Source organism: Phoenix dactylifera, chromosome 4, assembly GCF_009389715.1.
Source record: "Phoenix dactylifera cultivar Barhee BC4 chromosome 4, palm_55x_up_171113_PBpolish2nd_filt_p, whole genome shotgun sequence".
Classification (NCBI taxonomy): Eukaryota; Viridiplantae; Streptophyta; class Magnoliopsida; order Arecales; family Arecaceae; genus Phoenix; species Phoenix dactylifera.
Genome location: NC_052395.1, coordinates 23,443,490 through 23,462,164, shown reverse-complemented (window position 1 = coordinate 23,462,164; position 18,675 = coordinate 23,443,490). Strand labels below are relative to the sequence as shown.

The 18,675-nt window shown below is 36.6% G+C and overlaps 2 protein-coding genes across 4 annotated transcripts; one reads left to right on the top strand and one right to left on the bottom strand.

Annotated features, from left to right (window-relative positions):
* Window positions 1-1,119: 1,119 nt before the first annotated feature.
* LOC103695914 (dolichol-phosphate mannose synthase subunit 2) lies at window positions 1,120-1,993 on the top strand. Of its 3 annotated transcripts, none has more exons than XM_008777360.4 (3): window positions 1,120-1,246; window positions 1,393-1,513; window positions 1,634-1,993. In XM_008777360.4, the coding sequence occupies exons 2-3, from the start codon at window positions 1,424-1,426 to the stop codon at window positions 1,784-1,786; spliced, it is 243 nt and encodes an 80-aa protein (XP_008775582.1). In that variant the 5' UTR covers window positions 1,120-1,246; window positions 1,393-1,423; the 3' UTR covers window positions 1,787-1,993. The 3 variants fall into 3 exon arrangements, with proteins under 3 accessions (XP_008775582.1, XP_008775584.1, XP_038981832.1); XM_008777362.3 differs by having other exon boundaries at window positions 1,134-1,246; window positions 1,397-1,513; XM_039125904.1 differs by having other exon boundaries at window positions 1,134-1,246; window positions 1,390-1,513.
* Window positions 1,994-11,712: 9,719 nt separating this feature from the next.
* On the bottom strand, window positions 11,713-17,230 carry LOC103695916 (pentatricopeptide repeat-containing protein At4g18975, chloroplastic). Its single transcript, XM_008777363.4, has 6 exons — window positions 16,976-17,230; window positions 16,689-16,732; window positions 15,899-15,992; window positions 14,815-14,958; window positions 12,861-13,073; window positions 11,713-12,555 (listed from the first exon to the last, which is right to left on the bottom strand). Exons 1-6 carry the CDS (start codon window positions 17,078-17,080, stop codon window positions 12,361-12,363), a joined length of 795 nt encoding a protein of 264 aa, XP_008775585.2. The 5' UTR covers window positions 17,081-17,230; the 3' UTR covers window positions 11,713-12,360.
* Between the last annotated feature and the right edge of the window lie 1,445 nt (window positions 17,231-18,675).

The following is an 18,675-nucleotide window of genomic DNA, read 5'->3' as shown; positions in this document are numbered from 1 at the left end:
ATGGAAAGAGTAAAATTTTAGCAAATTTAAAGAATTAGATCGTTAAGTTGGGTTTGTTTTGAAGAACCTTGATATGTCAAACCATGAATTGAACCAACTCAATATTTTAATAAATATATTATTAGAATACAGTAGTATGCAATGCTACAATGACATAAATATCGATTAAGGGCATACACAACAAAGATGACTATTATTTTTTATCTCTGTTTTTATTGCTTTGATCAATTTGATGGAATGAAATTTTTATTATCTTATGTTCATTTTAACTATACTTAAAATCAACTTGGTGAGGCATTACTTTCTATGAGATTGATTTGGAGTCTAGATACTCATAACATTGGTAAGGGTGATTACATCTACCGGTGTAGACCCTCGCCACCATGATTTTGTAGGTCTGAAGTTAATCTCACTTTTCTTTGCTAATGCTTCAATACTTAGTCAAGTGTTAGAGTAGCTGTAGATGAAACTCTTCAGACCCAATGGCTATTAGAATTGTTTTATGGCTGCCCCCACGTCTTGTCTCCTTTCCTGTATCAAAAACAACAATAAAAAAAATTTTGTAGCGTACATATCCTCATAAACATTGAAATTTGCATATTATTATAAAATACTTATTTTGTATGTATACTCTTTATTTTTTCTTTTTCTTGCATATGTGCCCATACCATCTAACACCGTCAAAAAATTAATGGTTTAAAATTAAAAATAACTGAAATATCCTTAATGTATAGATATGTAAAAAGAAATATTTATAAGGGTATATATACAAACAATACTTTGCAAGGATAATCATGTAATTTCACACATATAGGAGGGTTTATATAAAAAAATTCTAATTTTATTTTTTTTATTTCAACCAATTTTAACACTCGTCAAGGGTATTTTCATCATTTTAATTTTAAACCTCTAACTTCTTAAGGATGGCATGGGTAGATATGCCAAAAAAAAAAAATGATATACATACAAAATAAATGTTTAGTGGGGAAATATAAGTAAATATTAATTTTAAAATAATATTTATACAAAAGTTAACATTTAGGAGGGTGTGTTTGTAAAAAAAATAAAAAAATAAAAAAAATTCATTCTGTACTTGATGCACAATGGGCTCAGAAGGTTGAAATTAATTGAATAGCTGAAGCCGGCGCAGCCCAACGGGTTGTGTTCCAAAATCGGGAGATCCCATCTCTGTTTCCTGCATCGCGACGTTGGCCTGGAAAAGAGAACGGCTTCGTCTCTCTCTAAGGTTCTTTTCTCTCTCTCCGCGGCTCTCTTCCTCCTCGTTTATATACAAACGTTCCGGATAAATGGTTTTATATCTTCTCATTTAGATATTTTTCTCTCCTTTATTTTTTCTTTCTTTGGTGTCTGTGATTTTTTTTTTTTAAGTAGTTAGGGCACAAATCCGATACGGATAAAGGTGATGGAGTTGGCGGACAAGGCGGTAGGGTTCTTGCTATCAGCCATCAGCCTGTCGATATTCACTTATTATACGTTCTGGGTCATCGTTCTGGTTCGTTTTTTTCGTTACCTTCTTCTCTGTGTTTCGATTCGTTTTGGGGGTCTCTTGATCTCTTGGAAGACCCAGTCGATTGATTTTTGCGGGGTTTGGGTGTGCGATTTTTTCTTGCAGCCGTTTGTGGAGAGCGATCACTTTATACACCGATACTTCTTGCCCCAAGAATATGCCATCCTGATACCCGTGTTTGCCGGGATCGCGCTTCTCAGCTTCTTGAGCGTGTTTGTTGGGTATGTCATGCTCAAATCGAAGAAGAAATCCGCTTGATTTATGCTCCTTGTTTTTAGCTTTCATCGTTTGTAGAGTCGAATGCTATTTAAATCGGAAATTCGGTTGGTGAGGTTAAGGATCTTGATTTTTCTTCTTCTTTTTTTAAAAATTTTCTAACATGGTGTTACATTTTTAAAATTGCATCATTTTATTCCACAACTCTTATTTACTTGATGGTGAATGGACATCACAGGCATGATCTAACTCCTCTTCTCGTATTTTCTCTGGAAACAAACAGTAACTTAACCATGTTGTTGTTTTTTGTTAGGATAATAGACAGAGGAGGCTATAGGTATTTCTTTACGGTATGAATGAGAAAGGATGATATTGTGGAATGAAATACACATTGAATGCTTAAAAGTGTCGTACACTTAAAAAAAGAAAAAAAAAAGAAAAAAAAGGTATAATTGTGTGTTTATGTGTTGGAACTTTGGGTTGGGGGGTGGGGTTGGTTTACACTGATTATTTGCTGAATCAAAGTCACATCCAAATGTGTTTGTTTTCTGATAACACCTTATAGGCTACCTTTCTGGTAAACTGGCTTCTCAACCTGATTAACTTGTATTCCATATGTCTTGATAAGGGAGGCAAACGGCAACCTGGCCTTTATTGCTATTTTAATTAGAAATATCGCCGCAAGGAAATGGCTGTTTCTTACATCAGGGCAGAGATACAACTATGAGGAAATGTTTGTATCCACTATGTTTCAAACTAATCTATTTATGTATCATGTTGGAACACTTTTTCTTTTCTAAATTTCTGATCTTTTGCTATCTGCGTTATCATAGCCTGTGGAAGGATGCGAAGTCTTATTCTTACACTAACATGAAGAAAACATATGATAAACTAATAAACTGTGCTGAGAGGTAATTTGATGGCTGCAAGAAATTAAGAATGAATGGCGTAGATAAGCAATTTGTTGAAGTTGTAGATGAGCATAAAGGATACATTGAAGATTATCATGGACGCTTGTGCTGGACAAATGATAAATATCAGGATTATTTGCTGCAGAACAGTTGAATTTTCCATCATGGTGGACCTAATTCAAGGTTTGGCACTATACTCAAATTTCTTTACACTAGGCAATAAATTAATTGCAGTAGATATTCAAGAAGTTTACCGTACTTTGTGCTATTTGCACATGATTTAATGTTAAACTATGAAGCAAGGTTAACTGCTAAATCGAAACTCTGCAAAAGCCTTAAAAGGATGAGGACCAAAAAAAATAGAATGAAAAGCTAACACTGGCTGCAAATTAGGGGAGATAGAGAAGAAGACGAAGCTCAATCATTGATGGACAAGAGGTTCCTTAGTTTTGTCGCTTTTATCTTCTAGGATCTAGGTATTTAAAGATAAGTGCATTTATACATAATATGAATAAAACCAAACGGATGAAGTAGAGAAGTGCTTATGGTGTCATGAGAAACTTATAAAATGATGATCAAAATCTGAATGTTGTATGGTTCAGAATGTTGTGAGAATGTTGAGATGATGTGTCCTAAAATTAGGAATCTAAGGCGATTAAAAAATTGGGTTAGGTGGGACAGCTGAAAACATGTTGAATGTAGCAGAAATAAGAATATTAATGGTTGTGTGGTAAAACTAGAAAGGATAAAATAAAAAATGAATATATTAGAGGTGTTGTAGGAGTTTCACAAATTAATGATAAAGTGATGGAAAATCAATTAAGATGGTATGGACATACATAACAAAGATCTGAGAAGACTCCACTAAGGATGGGTACTTTGGTTTGTATTGAAAGTGGTAAGAAAAAGAGAGGAAAACTTAAAGTAACATATATAGAGGTTGCGAGGAAGGGTATGGAGAAGCTTGGAATAATATCAGAGGTGGTCTTAAATAGGAGTACTTGGCAATGGAGGATTCACAAAGCCGACCTTGAATAGTTGGGAAAAGGCTCAATGATTATGATTATAGGATAGATGGGAGAGTTGCACATTGAGGACGAATTGATGGAGAACCTATTTAGATGGTATGAGTGTGGACAAAAGTCTCCAAGAAATTCATGTCAAACAATTTTGGAAGAATTATTCTGAAAGTTAAGATACATTCTTATTGGACATGAGTTCGTTACTTCATCTTTAAATTTCTATGAGTTAGTTACTTCATCTTTAAACTTCTATTCTTAGAATTAAATGGATGAAGTTTCACTCCAAGGAAGAATTCTCATGAGGAAGCTTGCAACGCAAATACATGAGAAAATCTGAGAAATTTTCTAGTAAGAGATACTGTTTTTTTCCACATAGCTTAGAAAGTAAGATATTGTCTTTAAACTTCTTTGGCATCACATAAGCGGACAACAAAGAAAGTATTCCTTCTTGATTTGTTATGTGCTTAGTTAATACTTACTGGTATACTCTCTACATGATTTAGGAGCCATCATCTGAAAATAGGTTAGTTAGATCCCCATTCCGCAGGCTACTGTTAGTATGCATGTTTTGGTAGGCGAAGATGTAGAAGGAAATAACTAATGTTGACACAAACACACACGCACACCCCCTGAAAACTTGTATCAACCTCATAAGCCTCTCTTACATAGCTGCCCTTTGTAATTATCTATGCACATAAAGCAATATAAAAGGGGACAGCAGTAACAAGATAAATTCAATTAAGGTGCATCTGAAACAAATTTGCATTCATTTGGGAGTAGTTTGAGGGCCTGTTTGGGTAAGTCCAGCCAGATCCAGTGAGAATGTGAGATCCAGCAGGATAGGCCAGAGAGTAAGGAGAGAGCATGAGAGGGGGAGAGAGAGTGCGGGGAGGCTGTGGGTCTCAATCCCTGCAGCCCCTGCCCACCCTCCCTCTCCCTTACCCTCTCTACTCTATTAGCGGCCCATGCCCCCCCCCCCTTTTCCAAAAAAAAAAAAAAATAAATCTCGCTCTTCCTCTCTCTCTCTATCCACCGGTTCCGGTGAAATGTTGGCATCTTTTTTCAACATAAATTTCTGTAATTATGAAAATAAAACCACAACTATTTGGTTCGTTGAATTTAGTGCCATTCCTATCAGTTGAGTTTACCACGCTATCAATGTAAAGCTTCTTCAAACGTTCTGCCATATCTCCATGATAACTATAAAATATTTTATATTTTGACCTTGTTTTCTTTATATCTTATGGATTTCCTTCAACATGACTTCGTACTTTATCGTATTGTAATTTGGCTTGGATCAGCATCAGGGTGCTTTAGCATCAACTCCCTTCGGTTGTAAGATTAAGAAACACTAGTAAAATCGACTTTTCTTAAAATAGAAATGCAGGATCAAACCATTGCTAGCAGCATAGCACTTAATTAGTTAGAGAAAGCTCTCTTAGGGACATCTGAGTGGACAGCTACTCTAGCATTGGAAGTCATACCAGTTCTACTATCTATTTTCTGCTACATACTATATATAATGGGAAAGGCTTTGAGGCAGGCCTTATGCACCAGCCCCCAAGCCTAAAGATGTGGTGATGGAAAAAATGAAAAGAAAAAGCAAGAGTAAAGCTGTGTTATGGGAAGGGGGATCTTCCCCCAAACTTTGGAATCTTCCCAGTAGTTTTAAGGGAGAGACTCTTATCTCATGCACCAAATGGGGACTTGTGATGGAAAAGAAAAGAAAGAAAGAAAGAGTGCCTCGTTTACATGTATATCACATGCTGCAATCTAGTAACCATAATTGTCAAGCCTTGTCCCTACTGCTTGGGGTCCATTTCATGAATTTTCATTGTCTAAGCATTTCCATTGGGGGCTTTCCCTGATGTTTGACTTCTACCACACTCAGGTTAGGTGGTGGAGCATCAATTAAAACAGGGATGTTCAACTTTCACTGCAATTGGGTTAGCTGGTGGTGCATCAAATAAAACAGGAAGACACTAGCATTCAGAACTATGGATTTAGACAGGATTGCGAACCAAGATCCTGAAGCAACTTTCTTGAGAAAATTGAACAGTAACGGCTAATGTTAAAATATGGAGAAGAGCACCAAATTTGAGGATAACAACTTCTTTAATAGGGATTTAGGTGGTGAAACAGAAAGTGAAAATAGGTTATCTGCTACCGGCATCAGCTGATAAATGCAAAATATAAGAATGCATACAACTAAGAAAATAAGAAATGTGTTAAGAAAATAAGAAATGTGCTTTCTGTTTTTATTTTGTGCTTGAGTATCTCTCTAGACCGTATAAGATGGCTAGGAACCTGAGGGAGTCTCTTTATGCTTAGCTGTGCAGTACATTTTGTAGAAGTTAGTGCACGATTTAAAATTACAGGAGAACTGTATGAGAGGTTTTAGTGAAGACAGATTTGGTAGGACTCGAGAAAAACGGTTAAAATGGAAAAGGAGAATGACAACTACCTGATGGTTATGGAGTCAGGCATTTCTAATTAGTATGGATATTCCATTGGAGCCACACCTTAGTCAGAGGGTATGTTTTGGATCTATAAACTCTGCATCTCAACCAAAACTTTCTGTGGTTTTGTTTGGCTTGAACTCGTTGCAACTAGAAAGAATTTGCACTACTTGGTTACTCTAGTTGCTGGCTACTCCATCAAGGTGATTCCATAACCATTTAAGCGTGGGGGCCTTCAAATTGACAATACTTGTATTTATTCCATGCATGCACTTGATGGAGAAGTTACAACTCCTTAGGTAAATGAGATCCTAATAGCTTAGCAAGCAAGGAAAAGAAAGACCCTAATTATATTGACAACCTATGCATACTATTCCTTAATGAGACCCTTTTTTTGCTGTTCATCAAAGTTTTGTTTGACTATGTTAAAGTTAAGTTCCACATGATTCGGAACATTTAGAAACTTCTGACTGCACTCAATTTGGTCTGATTCTGGATACGACATTTCCAAAGTCAGGGCCAATTCTAAGTACAAATACCATTATGAAAACAATTCAACTAATCATAAAAGGGTAAAATATTCTTTTACTATTGTGTAAAATTTACAACAATATAGATATATTAATTTGTTTTTCCATATGTCAATGCATAAGCAGCAAATGAAGTGAAAAGAAAGATTTTTTTGGGAAGGAACTGATCTTAGTGGAATTGTCATGCTATAAAATGGTCACAGAAAGGAAGAAACTACAAGTGAACTTACTGTGGGATTGGATATCTAAATAACATGGAGGGAGGGAGAGAAAACTATTAATTTCCAGTGGAATTGAAGGTTTAAAGAATGCATTTCCAGTAGGTCTTGCTATCATCTGCTGTTGCGGCAAACTTAAAAAGATTTAAATTATTTTCCTTTGAGAGAGAACTTGTAGCAAAAGAAATACCGTAGTATCGTTAGAAGTGCGTTGTCATAGAGAGTCACATGTTACCAATGGAAAGGGTCTTAGGTATTTGAAGGCGACTTTAGTCCATCTCACAGAGATGCTGGCAGAGTTCTGTAGTTCCAGATGTCGATAGTGTTCTGGAGGTTATGGATATTGGTGATCATCATGACAAAAGTGTGAAGGTCATGAACTGTTATTGGTAGTCTGGGATAAAACCGCATCTCCTGAATCTCACAGATATGATTGTTAGAAGCTTGGTGATTAATATGTTCCTCATGCTCATAAGTGGATAATTCTTCCTATTATCTTATAAGCATAGTTTGAGTTTTCTTGCTTTTGAACGCATATCTTTTGTGTAGTTAATGGACTAAATTGTTGTCATGCCAAAAAAGGGCGGAGAAAAGACTTTATTGTCGGGACAGACTTGTTGGGGTTTTAACAATGGTTTGATGAGAAGTTAGGGTTTTCCAATGTGATTCTATTTTTTAATCAACAGATAATAGAGAGAATCCTAATTTCTTTGCAAGTGTTCTAAATATGTTTATGATGCAAATGGCCTTGATAGACAAAATGGAAAATAATTGTAACGAGAATCACAATGAGATTGCTTTGTTCAGGAGCAGGATTGCAGTTGACACAGATTAGAGGTGCAATATCCTGACATCCTGCATCATTTTCTTCTCTTTTAACCCAGTAACAAACTCATTTCAAAGTTTAAATCCTTTATGTTGATTCTTGACGAGGCAATTTGCTAAGTAAAATGTAAGATTTGCTTTGCATAGATACTGACTCCATTTTCCCTGAAAAAGGAAAAATAAAAGGAAGGAAAACATCTTCTGCATTGCAGTAAATGTAAATGCTTAAGGTAAAAGGAAGGAAAACATCTTCTGTGTTGCTGTAAATGTAAATGCTTTGGTAAGTTCTCTCGTGATTTTTTTTTCACTGTTAGATAGCTATAGTAAGTGAAGAGATACTGGTGGAATCAGGTTTCCGTTGAAAAAGACCCATCTTTAGGGAGGTAATCAGGTTTCTGATGCCCTCTATAACCTGGCTATCGATGTTGAAAATTCCATACACTGCACCGAGAGTAGCCTACCCATGGCAAAACTCAAGGACCTTGTATATGCTGATTTCCGAGGACGCATATTCTCTAGGTTGATGTAAATACATTGATATTTACCCCAAAAGAGAGGGGGGAAAAAGGCTATCCTTTTGTTAATAGATTACCATATTTTTGTTTTATAAATCTTTTGAAATGGGCATCTATTTCAAATAGGTATTGTCATGCACTTGTGCCTCTAAATTGAATCTAGTTACTGTAGACGTATCTCTCTTGTCAATTTGCAAGAGAATAGGAACAGAAAGATGGAGAGAGTCCTGCTAACTAGGCTTGCACATGTGGGTATCATGTTATAGATTTCATCATTTCTAATTTCTAATACCGTTAGTAATCCAATGATTGACAATCCTAATAATCTGGTCGGTTTCTTCGAGTTGGTCCCATAGTTCCACCCATGGAAGGAACAGTTCTTGCCGAAGTATTTCTGTGATTTCTGTTCTTGAACCTTGTATCTTGTACTTGTATATGAGTATCTTTAGGTTTCATCCTTCCTCAGTTGTTTATTAATATCTTCGTTGTGGTGGTATTCATCTTTATGAAAATCATTAATAATCATAGATATGATGCCTTTTGTATTCTCCTTGGAGGGCTTCTTTCTGCATTGGCTAATTGATAAATCGAAGCATGAGTTTCTTTTGTTTCCTAAGCCCCCCTCCCCCTCGATTTACAAGATTAATTTTCCATTGCATGATAAAAGCATGTTTAGGACGTCTACAGACATTTCAAAATTCGTTCGCTATTTGTGTTTGCAAGGCCTTTTTATGTTGTCTTACCAATGAAATCCTGGTTTATTGTTCTTGTCGCCAACAATGATCTCATTGTCCGAGACAAGATTTGTAATGGAGGTTGAATTTTGAATATTTGCTTCAAAGTCTTTAACGACCCTTTCCGATCCTCGTTTGCGTGTCACGGCAGCAGGCCTTTTAAAATGAGAGTTGTTTCCGGTCAAGCCAGGTGTGTTGATGTGGTAGAAGAGAATATCCCTACTCCAGAAACAAGAACATAGTCATGATGGCGTCGATAATTGCAGTGATTTAGTAATTGCAAATCCATGACCATAAACAAAAAGTGATATTGTAACCAAAGGAATTATTATTACAATTTATTGGCATTTGTAAATCTAGAAAAAAAGCTTATCAATCAATAAGAGCTACGAAAACGGGATGATTACAATTTATGGGCATTTGCAAATTCAACAAAAAGCTAATCAAGCAATTACAACAAGGTAGCCGTAGTATTGGTGAGTGCACCGGGCAGCAGCCTCGATGAACCTTAGCGGCACGCTGCACAAAAGTATCACTTGATAACGTGGAGAAGTTTGTGCAGAAGCCCTAAACGAAAGCAGCAGCAGCAGCAGCAGCAGCAAGTGAAGCAATCAAAAGAAGCTCCTCGTCATCCCATGCCACTAACACGGACTTGATGAGAAGCATCAGTAGAATAGGTGGAGATGGCGGCGATGTTGGTTTGGTCACCGTGTTGGTCGGAATCGGTTGATGCGCCAATTTTCTTCATTAATGAGTTGTCCGAAGGTGTCTAGAAACCTGGAATCGCCAACATCACCAACATGCATGTTGCTCTATTGCCACCCTCTCTAGTCTGGCTATTGGATTTGCTTTTGTTGAGGCTATCGATGCCGGCATGGTTGCATTGATCCAAATTGAGCTCCTATAGGAGTTGTTGCTGCCTGGCCCTCTCGAGATGCCAAACTAAAAAGGTCGTTGGAGCGGTTGGCCTGCCTACTGTCTCGATCAGAAAAGTCAGTTGAAAGTTGCTGCACGTTTTTGAGGTGAAAGGAGTGGAAGAGGCTATGCCCAGATGGTGGCTTCAACATCGGATCCGATATGAGACAACACAGACACAAAAAGTCTACTTGTCGGTGAGTGTCCGGCAAAAAATCCTTCAATGCCTAAGTCAGATTCAAATTCTTAAAAAAACAACGGAGATATTGTGAAAGTGGCAGAATGGCAACGTGCGGGTGTCGAGATATAGCTTAAAGAATTTACCTGGAGGGTCCCTTATATAGGTTGAGCTGCTCCTGGACATGAGAGAATAAGAAAGAAGTGAGTGGGAATCACGGCAAGGAGTTTGACGTTTCTTTCGTAGCCAATTTTCATGTTCGAAAACATGAAAAAGGCCCCATGTCTTTACTTTATTCCAAAACACTTCAAACGAAGTTTAGCATGATTGTTTGCTTGCCCAAGTTATTTTTCTCCACACTAACCTTCTTTTACTTTTAAAACTAGAACTTTTTGCAGAATAACTTTTCTTTTTTCCCTTGTTTGATGGTAAAGATAGTGAGCAGATCACTCTTTCTTTCTTTCGTCGTCTTCTTCTTCACTGCTTTTTTTTTTTTGTGTGTCTGGGATTGCAGTGAACAAGTTACTCTTGGAAGAATACATCAACCTCATTGGCGTAAGCCAAATCTGTCATCCAAGAAAGAAAACTGGGATTTGCCTCCTGATAACACCCATTCCACACTCCGTCTTTGCTCGAATTGGCATACACATCATCTGGGGATGATGAACTTTATGCTGTCAAAACAAGCCCATGAACCCTTAGGCTAAGCCAACCAATCCTTAAATTTTCTGCATACATGCTTGTATTATCTTCTTTTCAATTTTCCTTTTCTTCAATTACCATGCTTAGAATGCAGTTGGTGTTGCTTTCATTTCTTTAAAAATTCTTCATGCGAAAGGAGAAGTCATATACTAGATTTTCTAGCTTCTTGTAGAACCATTTTTTTTGAACTTTTTTTTTCTTGTACAGGCACTCTGTTTTTTTCTAGAAAGAACACCTTTTGCTTTAAAAGTTGCAAAAGCATTTTTCAGACTCGTCCTTCAATTATATCGACGACATCCGCTGGTTTTCTCGTGCCAAATTACTGGGTATTTACACTGCCATTTTTAACGTAAACGAGAAGATTATATTGCTCAATAGAAGATAAATCCCAAAGTATCAAGCCAAAGTTCTCCAAGCTATCCAGGTACGCCACTGGTCCACACTGCGCCTTAGATGATGCATTGAAGAAACACCAAAGCATCTATTGTCCATTATTAATGTAAGATTTTATCAGCCTGCTATTAGACATGTCATCCATGCATAGCAAAAGGTCTTTTGTCCTCTCTATAATTTTGATCCCTTCACCATAAACTCCCTAAGAACGGAAAGGGGAAAAAGGGACCAGCATGGCGGTTTGCGCATAGGCAGGTATTCCACCGTTTTCAGAAACCAGAGCAATCAACTGAACAACAGACATGCAGTGGTACGAGGTTATAACCCCTGGCAGAACTTTTCCAACTCCACATTCAATTCTCAGCTCCAGACAGAAGCTCCATGCAGAGAGTAGAATAAACAAATAAACAATTGGGCGGATGGATTGAAACAGTAAAATGATCCAAGCTTGCTAAGCTGAATAGAAAACACATTCTGTCCCTAATCAAGATGAACGGACAAAAGGATATGAATCATGATTTGCTGTACCACCCAGTACAGAGCATACATATCGAAACATACCGGAATAAACATAGAAAAAAATAGTTAGAAACCTATTTTGGTACAGAAATATATCAATAAGGTACCAATACAATATTCAATACCGAGATTACAAACTTGGTCTATGATAGTTTACTGTGCTAATACATTTTCTCACAAGACAAGCTCAGTTACCCAGCTCAGTTACCGGACACAGAAGGAAACTTAAAAAGAACACCAGCACCTCACAGATTTGATTTTAAACTAAGAGGTTGGAGAAAGGTTAGCATGTCAGCCACTGTACCACCCATGCATGGGACCAATAAATACTATCAAGAGGTCAATCTTGAGAAACTTGAGAACTTTCCAACCGTGGTCGGACTTTGAGTAAGCCAATACGATAGCTTCTTTCGGGGGTGTTGTAAGGCTTTCAACAGAAGATGCGAGCACGGGATATGTCATCACTTCTATTATTCCCTCATATTTTATCTCACAAATAGGAGGCTTATGATAGCTGCCGTGTAATTGATCCATGATCCCTGTATACTAGCAAAAGCTCAATCTAGCACTTTAATATGCCAGTCTGCAAGCAACGGATGTTTGAAGAGCATGCCCCAGCGTCTGAAACTAGGCTAGGACCAAGCATAACAATCAGGCTATTCTCTGACCTGACTTGCAATTTCTTGCGGAAGTGATTAATCAACCAAATAATCAGCTGTCCTTACTCTAGCACGCTCCCCATTAAAATGAATGTATTTCCATTTCTTCTGATACTTCTCTAAAACCAGCTTCTGTTTGTCTGGTTGGCCTAGCTCATGAAATGCTCTTCCAATTCTCCAGACAGTATCTTCATCAGGTTTCACTCCCAGCTCCTCCATATCTGCAAATACCTGATTTTTTCCCAAATGAAGAAAATATTAGAATCCACAAGTTAGCTCCTAGGTTCAACTTAAAAGACAAAATTCTCGGCAAAATTCTGTGGACATTGTCAAAATGAAAATTCAAGGTAGACTGTAGCTGAGGTTGCTTGATTAAAAGAACATAGAATGCTTGCAAGATCCCAACATGAAAACCCTGTATCCGACATTTTTTACCTACTGAATATTTGCCAAAAATTGCATAAAAATAGTTTCTTGTCCTATATAGAGTGGCCAGAGGAAGAGGATAAATTGACTGGTGAAAACTAATTGTTTACCTCCAAAATCTTATCCGGAAGGTGGTGATGGTTGTACAAGGAGATCATCCTAGAAAACAACCTTTTAGAGACTGACCGTGTGTGAGTTTGAATGATCATATTCCAAACAGTCTCAGCCTCATCAATCCTTCCATCCATATCATATGCCAGTAGCAATGTGTCATATGTTCCCATTGTGAGTACTTGACCTTTGCTTAACAACCACTTGGTAACCTGGAAAGGTTTAGGAACAGCACTTGAGAAAAACCCTGCCAAAATATTAGGAACTTCAAATATGCTATTTCATCCTTGGGCCACATACATCGTTTGATTATGCTATTTTTTCCATATAAAAGCTCCATGGTACTATCAAACTTAAAGCGAAGAACAAGATACCCAAAATCACAATGATTCCACTAGTCAACGGAAGCTGTAATCGAGGCTTGCTGTACTAATGCATACACCCCGTACCGATCATACTGTACTGCGCCGATACAAAACTGATACTCAAAACGAGGGGCACATGGAGTGTTGATACAACAAACCAACCCATATCGACATTGTACAAGCATGGTACTGACATGGATAGCACAACCAGTATAGCAAACCTTGGTTATAATAGAACCAATGTCAACAAGAAAGTCTGATTTCATATTTCTTAGTTGATATGCTACCATTGGCAAGATGAACCATGAAGTGAGTCAAGTTCTCTGAAAAAAAACTGATTTTCCCACTATAAGCCAATTTATTTTTTTAAAAAAGTTCCCCATTTGTGTTGTATGGATCATGGCTTTAAAGGGACATATTGATACAAAATAAGCAGATGATAGTGCAAGAGACATGTAATACATCATGAAAATTAGGGTATGAAATGAGGATATTAGATTAAGCGTAGGAATTGCATTAACTGAGGATCAAGACGTAAAGTGACGGTACAAGCACGTGCAATGAAAAACCAAAGAGGGGCTTGAAATTGTTATGAAGACTAAGGACAGACAAGAAGATTAAGGTAAATCAGAATGAATATTACAAGAAAGAAGTTGAAGAGAAGTTAGCATTATTAGGAACAAAGGCAAAGAAGAATTCAGTAAGTCAAAACTAACTAGTTGGGGCAATGCCTGTTATTTCTGGTTATCCATACACTGATTCTGATCTAATCTAGCTAAATCATTGGAGCAATTTTTTATGTATCATACTTCTGCATATATTACTCTGATATGACACTAATTTGGAAAAAGAAATGCAATATTCTTGAAAGGAATGCTATTTCTTAAATTTCATAGAAATAAGTTTCTCAGAACAGCTCTTAAAATCTTGATCAGTGTTTTGGATAGGCAATCTAGAAGGTTTAGGCTCAAGGACCAAAACATTATCTGCACCATACCTTTTAAGAATTGGTCCTACTAAGTTCAGTTACTGATACAAACATCTCAATAGAGCATGGATGGAGGGTGACAAACTGGTAATCTTGAAGCTATATGTAATAATAAGCACCACTCATATCTAATGATTACTTAGATAATTGTCTTCATCAAAGGTCAAATAACAGCTGCAAAAAGATGAGAACCTGACTTGCAACATTGGCAGGGGAAGAATCCACTTTTGCGGATTTCATTGAATAATGTATAAGTAGACATCCATTAGGAGGATATTTTTGTGCATGATAAATTGCAAAAGCATGATGGTTAGTTTAATATATATTAGAATCTATAGATATCATTTCTGCCCAAAATGCCCAAGCTGAAAGGCAAGTGGACAGTTTTTTCCTTTTCCATTACCTTTGTGCAGATTTGACCAGACAAAACTGTCAATTTGACAGGTCACTGACCAGTTATGTCAATGTTTAGATTGACACCACATTCAACTTGAAAATAATCAAAATCAAACCTTTCTACGACACAACTCATATAGTGTTAGATAAACCATACAACATGCTAAATATTCAATAAATATAAACTTATCTGCATTCCCATACTTGAATGATTCGTAACCATTGTCTTTGTTTTCGCAAAATTTCTAAAGCTTTTGCCGCCGCAATAACAGGGAATTCTGTCTCCCAGGCAGTCCACTTATCCAATTCTCCATAGATGATTTCTTTTTCATTAGGAAGTTTTGAAACCTGCCAAAATATGATTTAGCAAATTAGGTTTAAAATGGTGTGCAATATGTGGAACTTTGTTGATCATGACATGTTCACATTTTAATTGTTAGTTATATTGGCGAAGGGAGGACAAGTAATATGACAAAGTACAGCAAAGAAAAATGAACAAGTAGTTTCTCTCTATAAGCTTTCCAATGTTATTACATATGTAAATGAAAACAAAAGAAGAATGAAAAAAAAGTTTGGATATAAGGTCACGTTTTTTTTTTCTTGCTTTCAATCTAGTATTGTCTAGTGCATGCATCAATATCAACAATGCCTAAAACACATGCTCAAGAAGAAATGGAATGTGAAACCCTCCTTAGATGAGAGAGAACTGCATTTATTGAGTTCAATTATTGATAAGATACCATCAAATGGTCTAGATTATGAAAGGATAGTTGGAAGGCACCCGTATACTGGGATATTTTATCATAACAGTTAACATTTCCAGTAATCAAATGATAGGACAACCATTAGTAGACAATCAATATTGCCGTACATTCTGAACCATAGTTCAAAGATGGGGCACCAATTAGAACTGTATATCAACCTGATGACAGCTCTTAAATTGTATCATTTCGAGTTCAGGCAACACTACGATATTGTCCAAGAGACAGACAAGTTAGAACGAATGAAAACAATATATAACCCACCTAAACAAATTTAACAAGCTTGTGTTGTTAACTGAAGCACAAAAACAAATGCTTGTGAGTATAATCTTAACACCAAGCAACTTAAGCCACAAAATAGAGGCTCAAAAAATTACAAATGAAAAATATCTTTTTCATAAAATATCACACAGAGAGAGAGAGAGAGAGAGAGAGAGAGAGAGAGAGAGAGAGTGGCTTCTAAATTCGTAGTCGTAGTTGAGTGAAAAAAGCATACACAGATTGCACCACAAGAAATAATATCTTACAATGCGAACAAGATTGAGAGCTTTTTGCCCAGACCCAGTTGAGTCTCTCTTCATCCATAAATGGTGCTCTTTTTTCCCACTTTTCTTCAACTTTCTGCAATCCATATAAAGGTAAACGAATTTATTATCAAAATGGAAACAAAATATGAATTAATGGAAAACAAGCGGCAGACTCCAAACTGTCATGTTTTTATCAAAATATGGGAAAATCATCCAAAAACTTCATAGGTGTGATTAGCGGTCACATCCTTTATCTAGATTTAAATGAAGAGTAAAAAAATTATGTCAGAGATAGAAAGTTGGAAATATTTTGTTTAAGGTATTCAATTGTCAATCCAATACTTTTGCAGCCCCAGAAACCACCTTCCAAATTACAATTAACTCTTATGAAAGGTTAAGATGAAGGAATTGTGACAAAGAATGAAACTCTTCATGAATAAGAAGAATAAACAGAAAAACTTGACTTGATCAGGTCCGCCAAGCTAAACCAGAAACGAAAAACTATGTTGAAACTTGTTCTAATCACGAAATTTGTATGAATCTCAGCTAACTCTTTTCTATCCTTCTTGCTGATCATCTAAGGCCACAACTTTCTTTCCAAGCTCAAAATTCACACAGATAAGTTTGCAGAATTTAGATGAAAATAAATTCTTTTGTACAAAATTTCGTCATGAAACGGTAAGTCAAAACTCAGTTTTAGTTTAACCTCTGTAAAGAATCAGATGACATAATGTCAAAAAAGGAAGATCATTGTATTGAAGCATAACTGGGAGGCAGAAGAATTCCTTACATTGATCGGTCAGTTGAACAATGAATGTATGGCCTGCACCTGATCTGCATTCACCGAAGAAAGTTAAATACGAAGAAACTCTCACAGTTCATGACCATAAAAAGCACGAATTTTTAACAAATTACAATAACAGATTCATAGGAATAAGAAATAAGATAGCCCTTTTCCCAAATTAGTGAATCCAACAAGATTAAAACAAAACATGGAAAGGTTCTTCAATATGACCTCAAATTCCTCGACAAAGAAAGAAGTGGAAAATAGATAAGGAAAAAAAGTCAAATTTTTACCGATGGCGGTGGGAAACAATCCGCGTTCCACAAAGGGACGCCCCCGAAGCTCGATGAATGGAAGAAACCGATTCGAAACCCTAGACGTAAACCTAATTCCGCCATTCCTCTCGATCAGGGAACGGGAACTGGGGACAAAAGCCCCCTTTTTGATGCACGACTGCACGAGCTTCAAAAACCCTAAACCCTATCCCAGTGGCTCTTCTTTAGGATTAGGTTTGGGAACTGACGTCCGGCGTACGACGGGCCTCGCCCGCCTCGATCCAAGATGAACGAACGAGGAGGACTGGGCTGGGTCGGGCCGGAGGAAAGGAGATCCGGGTTGTTTATCGGGTTGGATCTCCAGATCGGATACGGATCCTGCCCATGGACCATTAACATCCGTGAGTAGCGAAGAAGGGAAAACAAATATCCTCTGGCCCATAGAGCATTAAAATCCGTGAGTTGTGGACAAGGGAATAAAAATCCTCTGGTGGTGCACGGAAGAATATGAGACATCTTTCTTATTTTACTGTATTTCCTCTAATGCCTATCTTAAAAGAAAATTTTAAAAATTAAATAAAGATGGAACTCTGACAAAGTCCATCAATCCTGTGACTTAAATAAAATAAAAAAAATTATATGTGTCAAGAGAGATTGCCTGCCCGCATCCTTTCGTCTTCCTTGTTAAGCCTCTTTGCATCCATCCTCTTTTTCGTCAAGCCATCTCTTTCGCTTATGAAGCTTTCTTTCTCCTCCTCGCATTCCTTTCTTCTTCTCCAAATCCCTCTCTTTTTTCTATGACTAAAAAAATTTATAGTATGTATCAAAAAACCAATGTGTATATCATCTGGCCATGTACTACGTACTGGTTAACATCATATTCTGAAAACTATGTATTAATTTACTTAAAGATATATATTGGAAAGCTGAATAATTATTTTGCTAAGTTAGTATATCTAGCCATGTAGTGTGTACTAGTGAACGTGATGTTATGAAAACTATATATTGATTTACTTGAAGTTGTAATTGGGATATTAGATGACTATTTGCTAGGTGGATCATTTGGCCATATACTATATACTGCTGAATATTGTGAAAACTATGCATCAATTTTACCTTGAAATATATTTTGGATCATTGATAGGTATGTATTAAAGAAGCTTAAAATATATATAAGAAACCGACGAGTGTGTATTGCCTAACTACATAATGTGTACTGGTAAATACTATGTTTTGAAAACTGCTTATCAATTTATCTAAAGATGTGAATTGAGACGCTGAATGATTATTTTGTAGGTGTGCATTGCCTGACTATTTAACATGTACTGGTAAATATCATGTTTTAAAAATTATGTATCAATTTACTTGAATATATGTATTGCGGTGTTAGATTACTGTTTTGCTAGGTGTGTGTGCCTGACTATTTAGCGTACATTGGCGAACATCATATTTTGAAAATTGTATATAGATTTATCTGAAGGCATATATTGAAATTTTGGATGATTATTTTGCTAGGTATGTATCATTTGGCCATATACTATGTATTGGTAAACAACATATTATAGATATCTTCACAAAGAAGAAGATTCGCAAGAGGAAAAAAGAACCCAAGGACAAAAAGAAAGACAGAAGAGAAGATACAAAAGGACAACCCCTTTCACACGCACAATTTTCTTTCTTTCTTAATTTTTCTAAGTAACGGACTTGATGAACTCCAT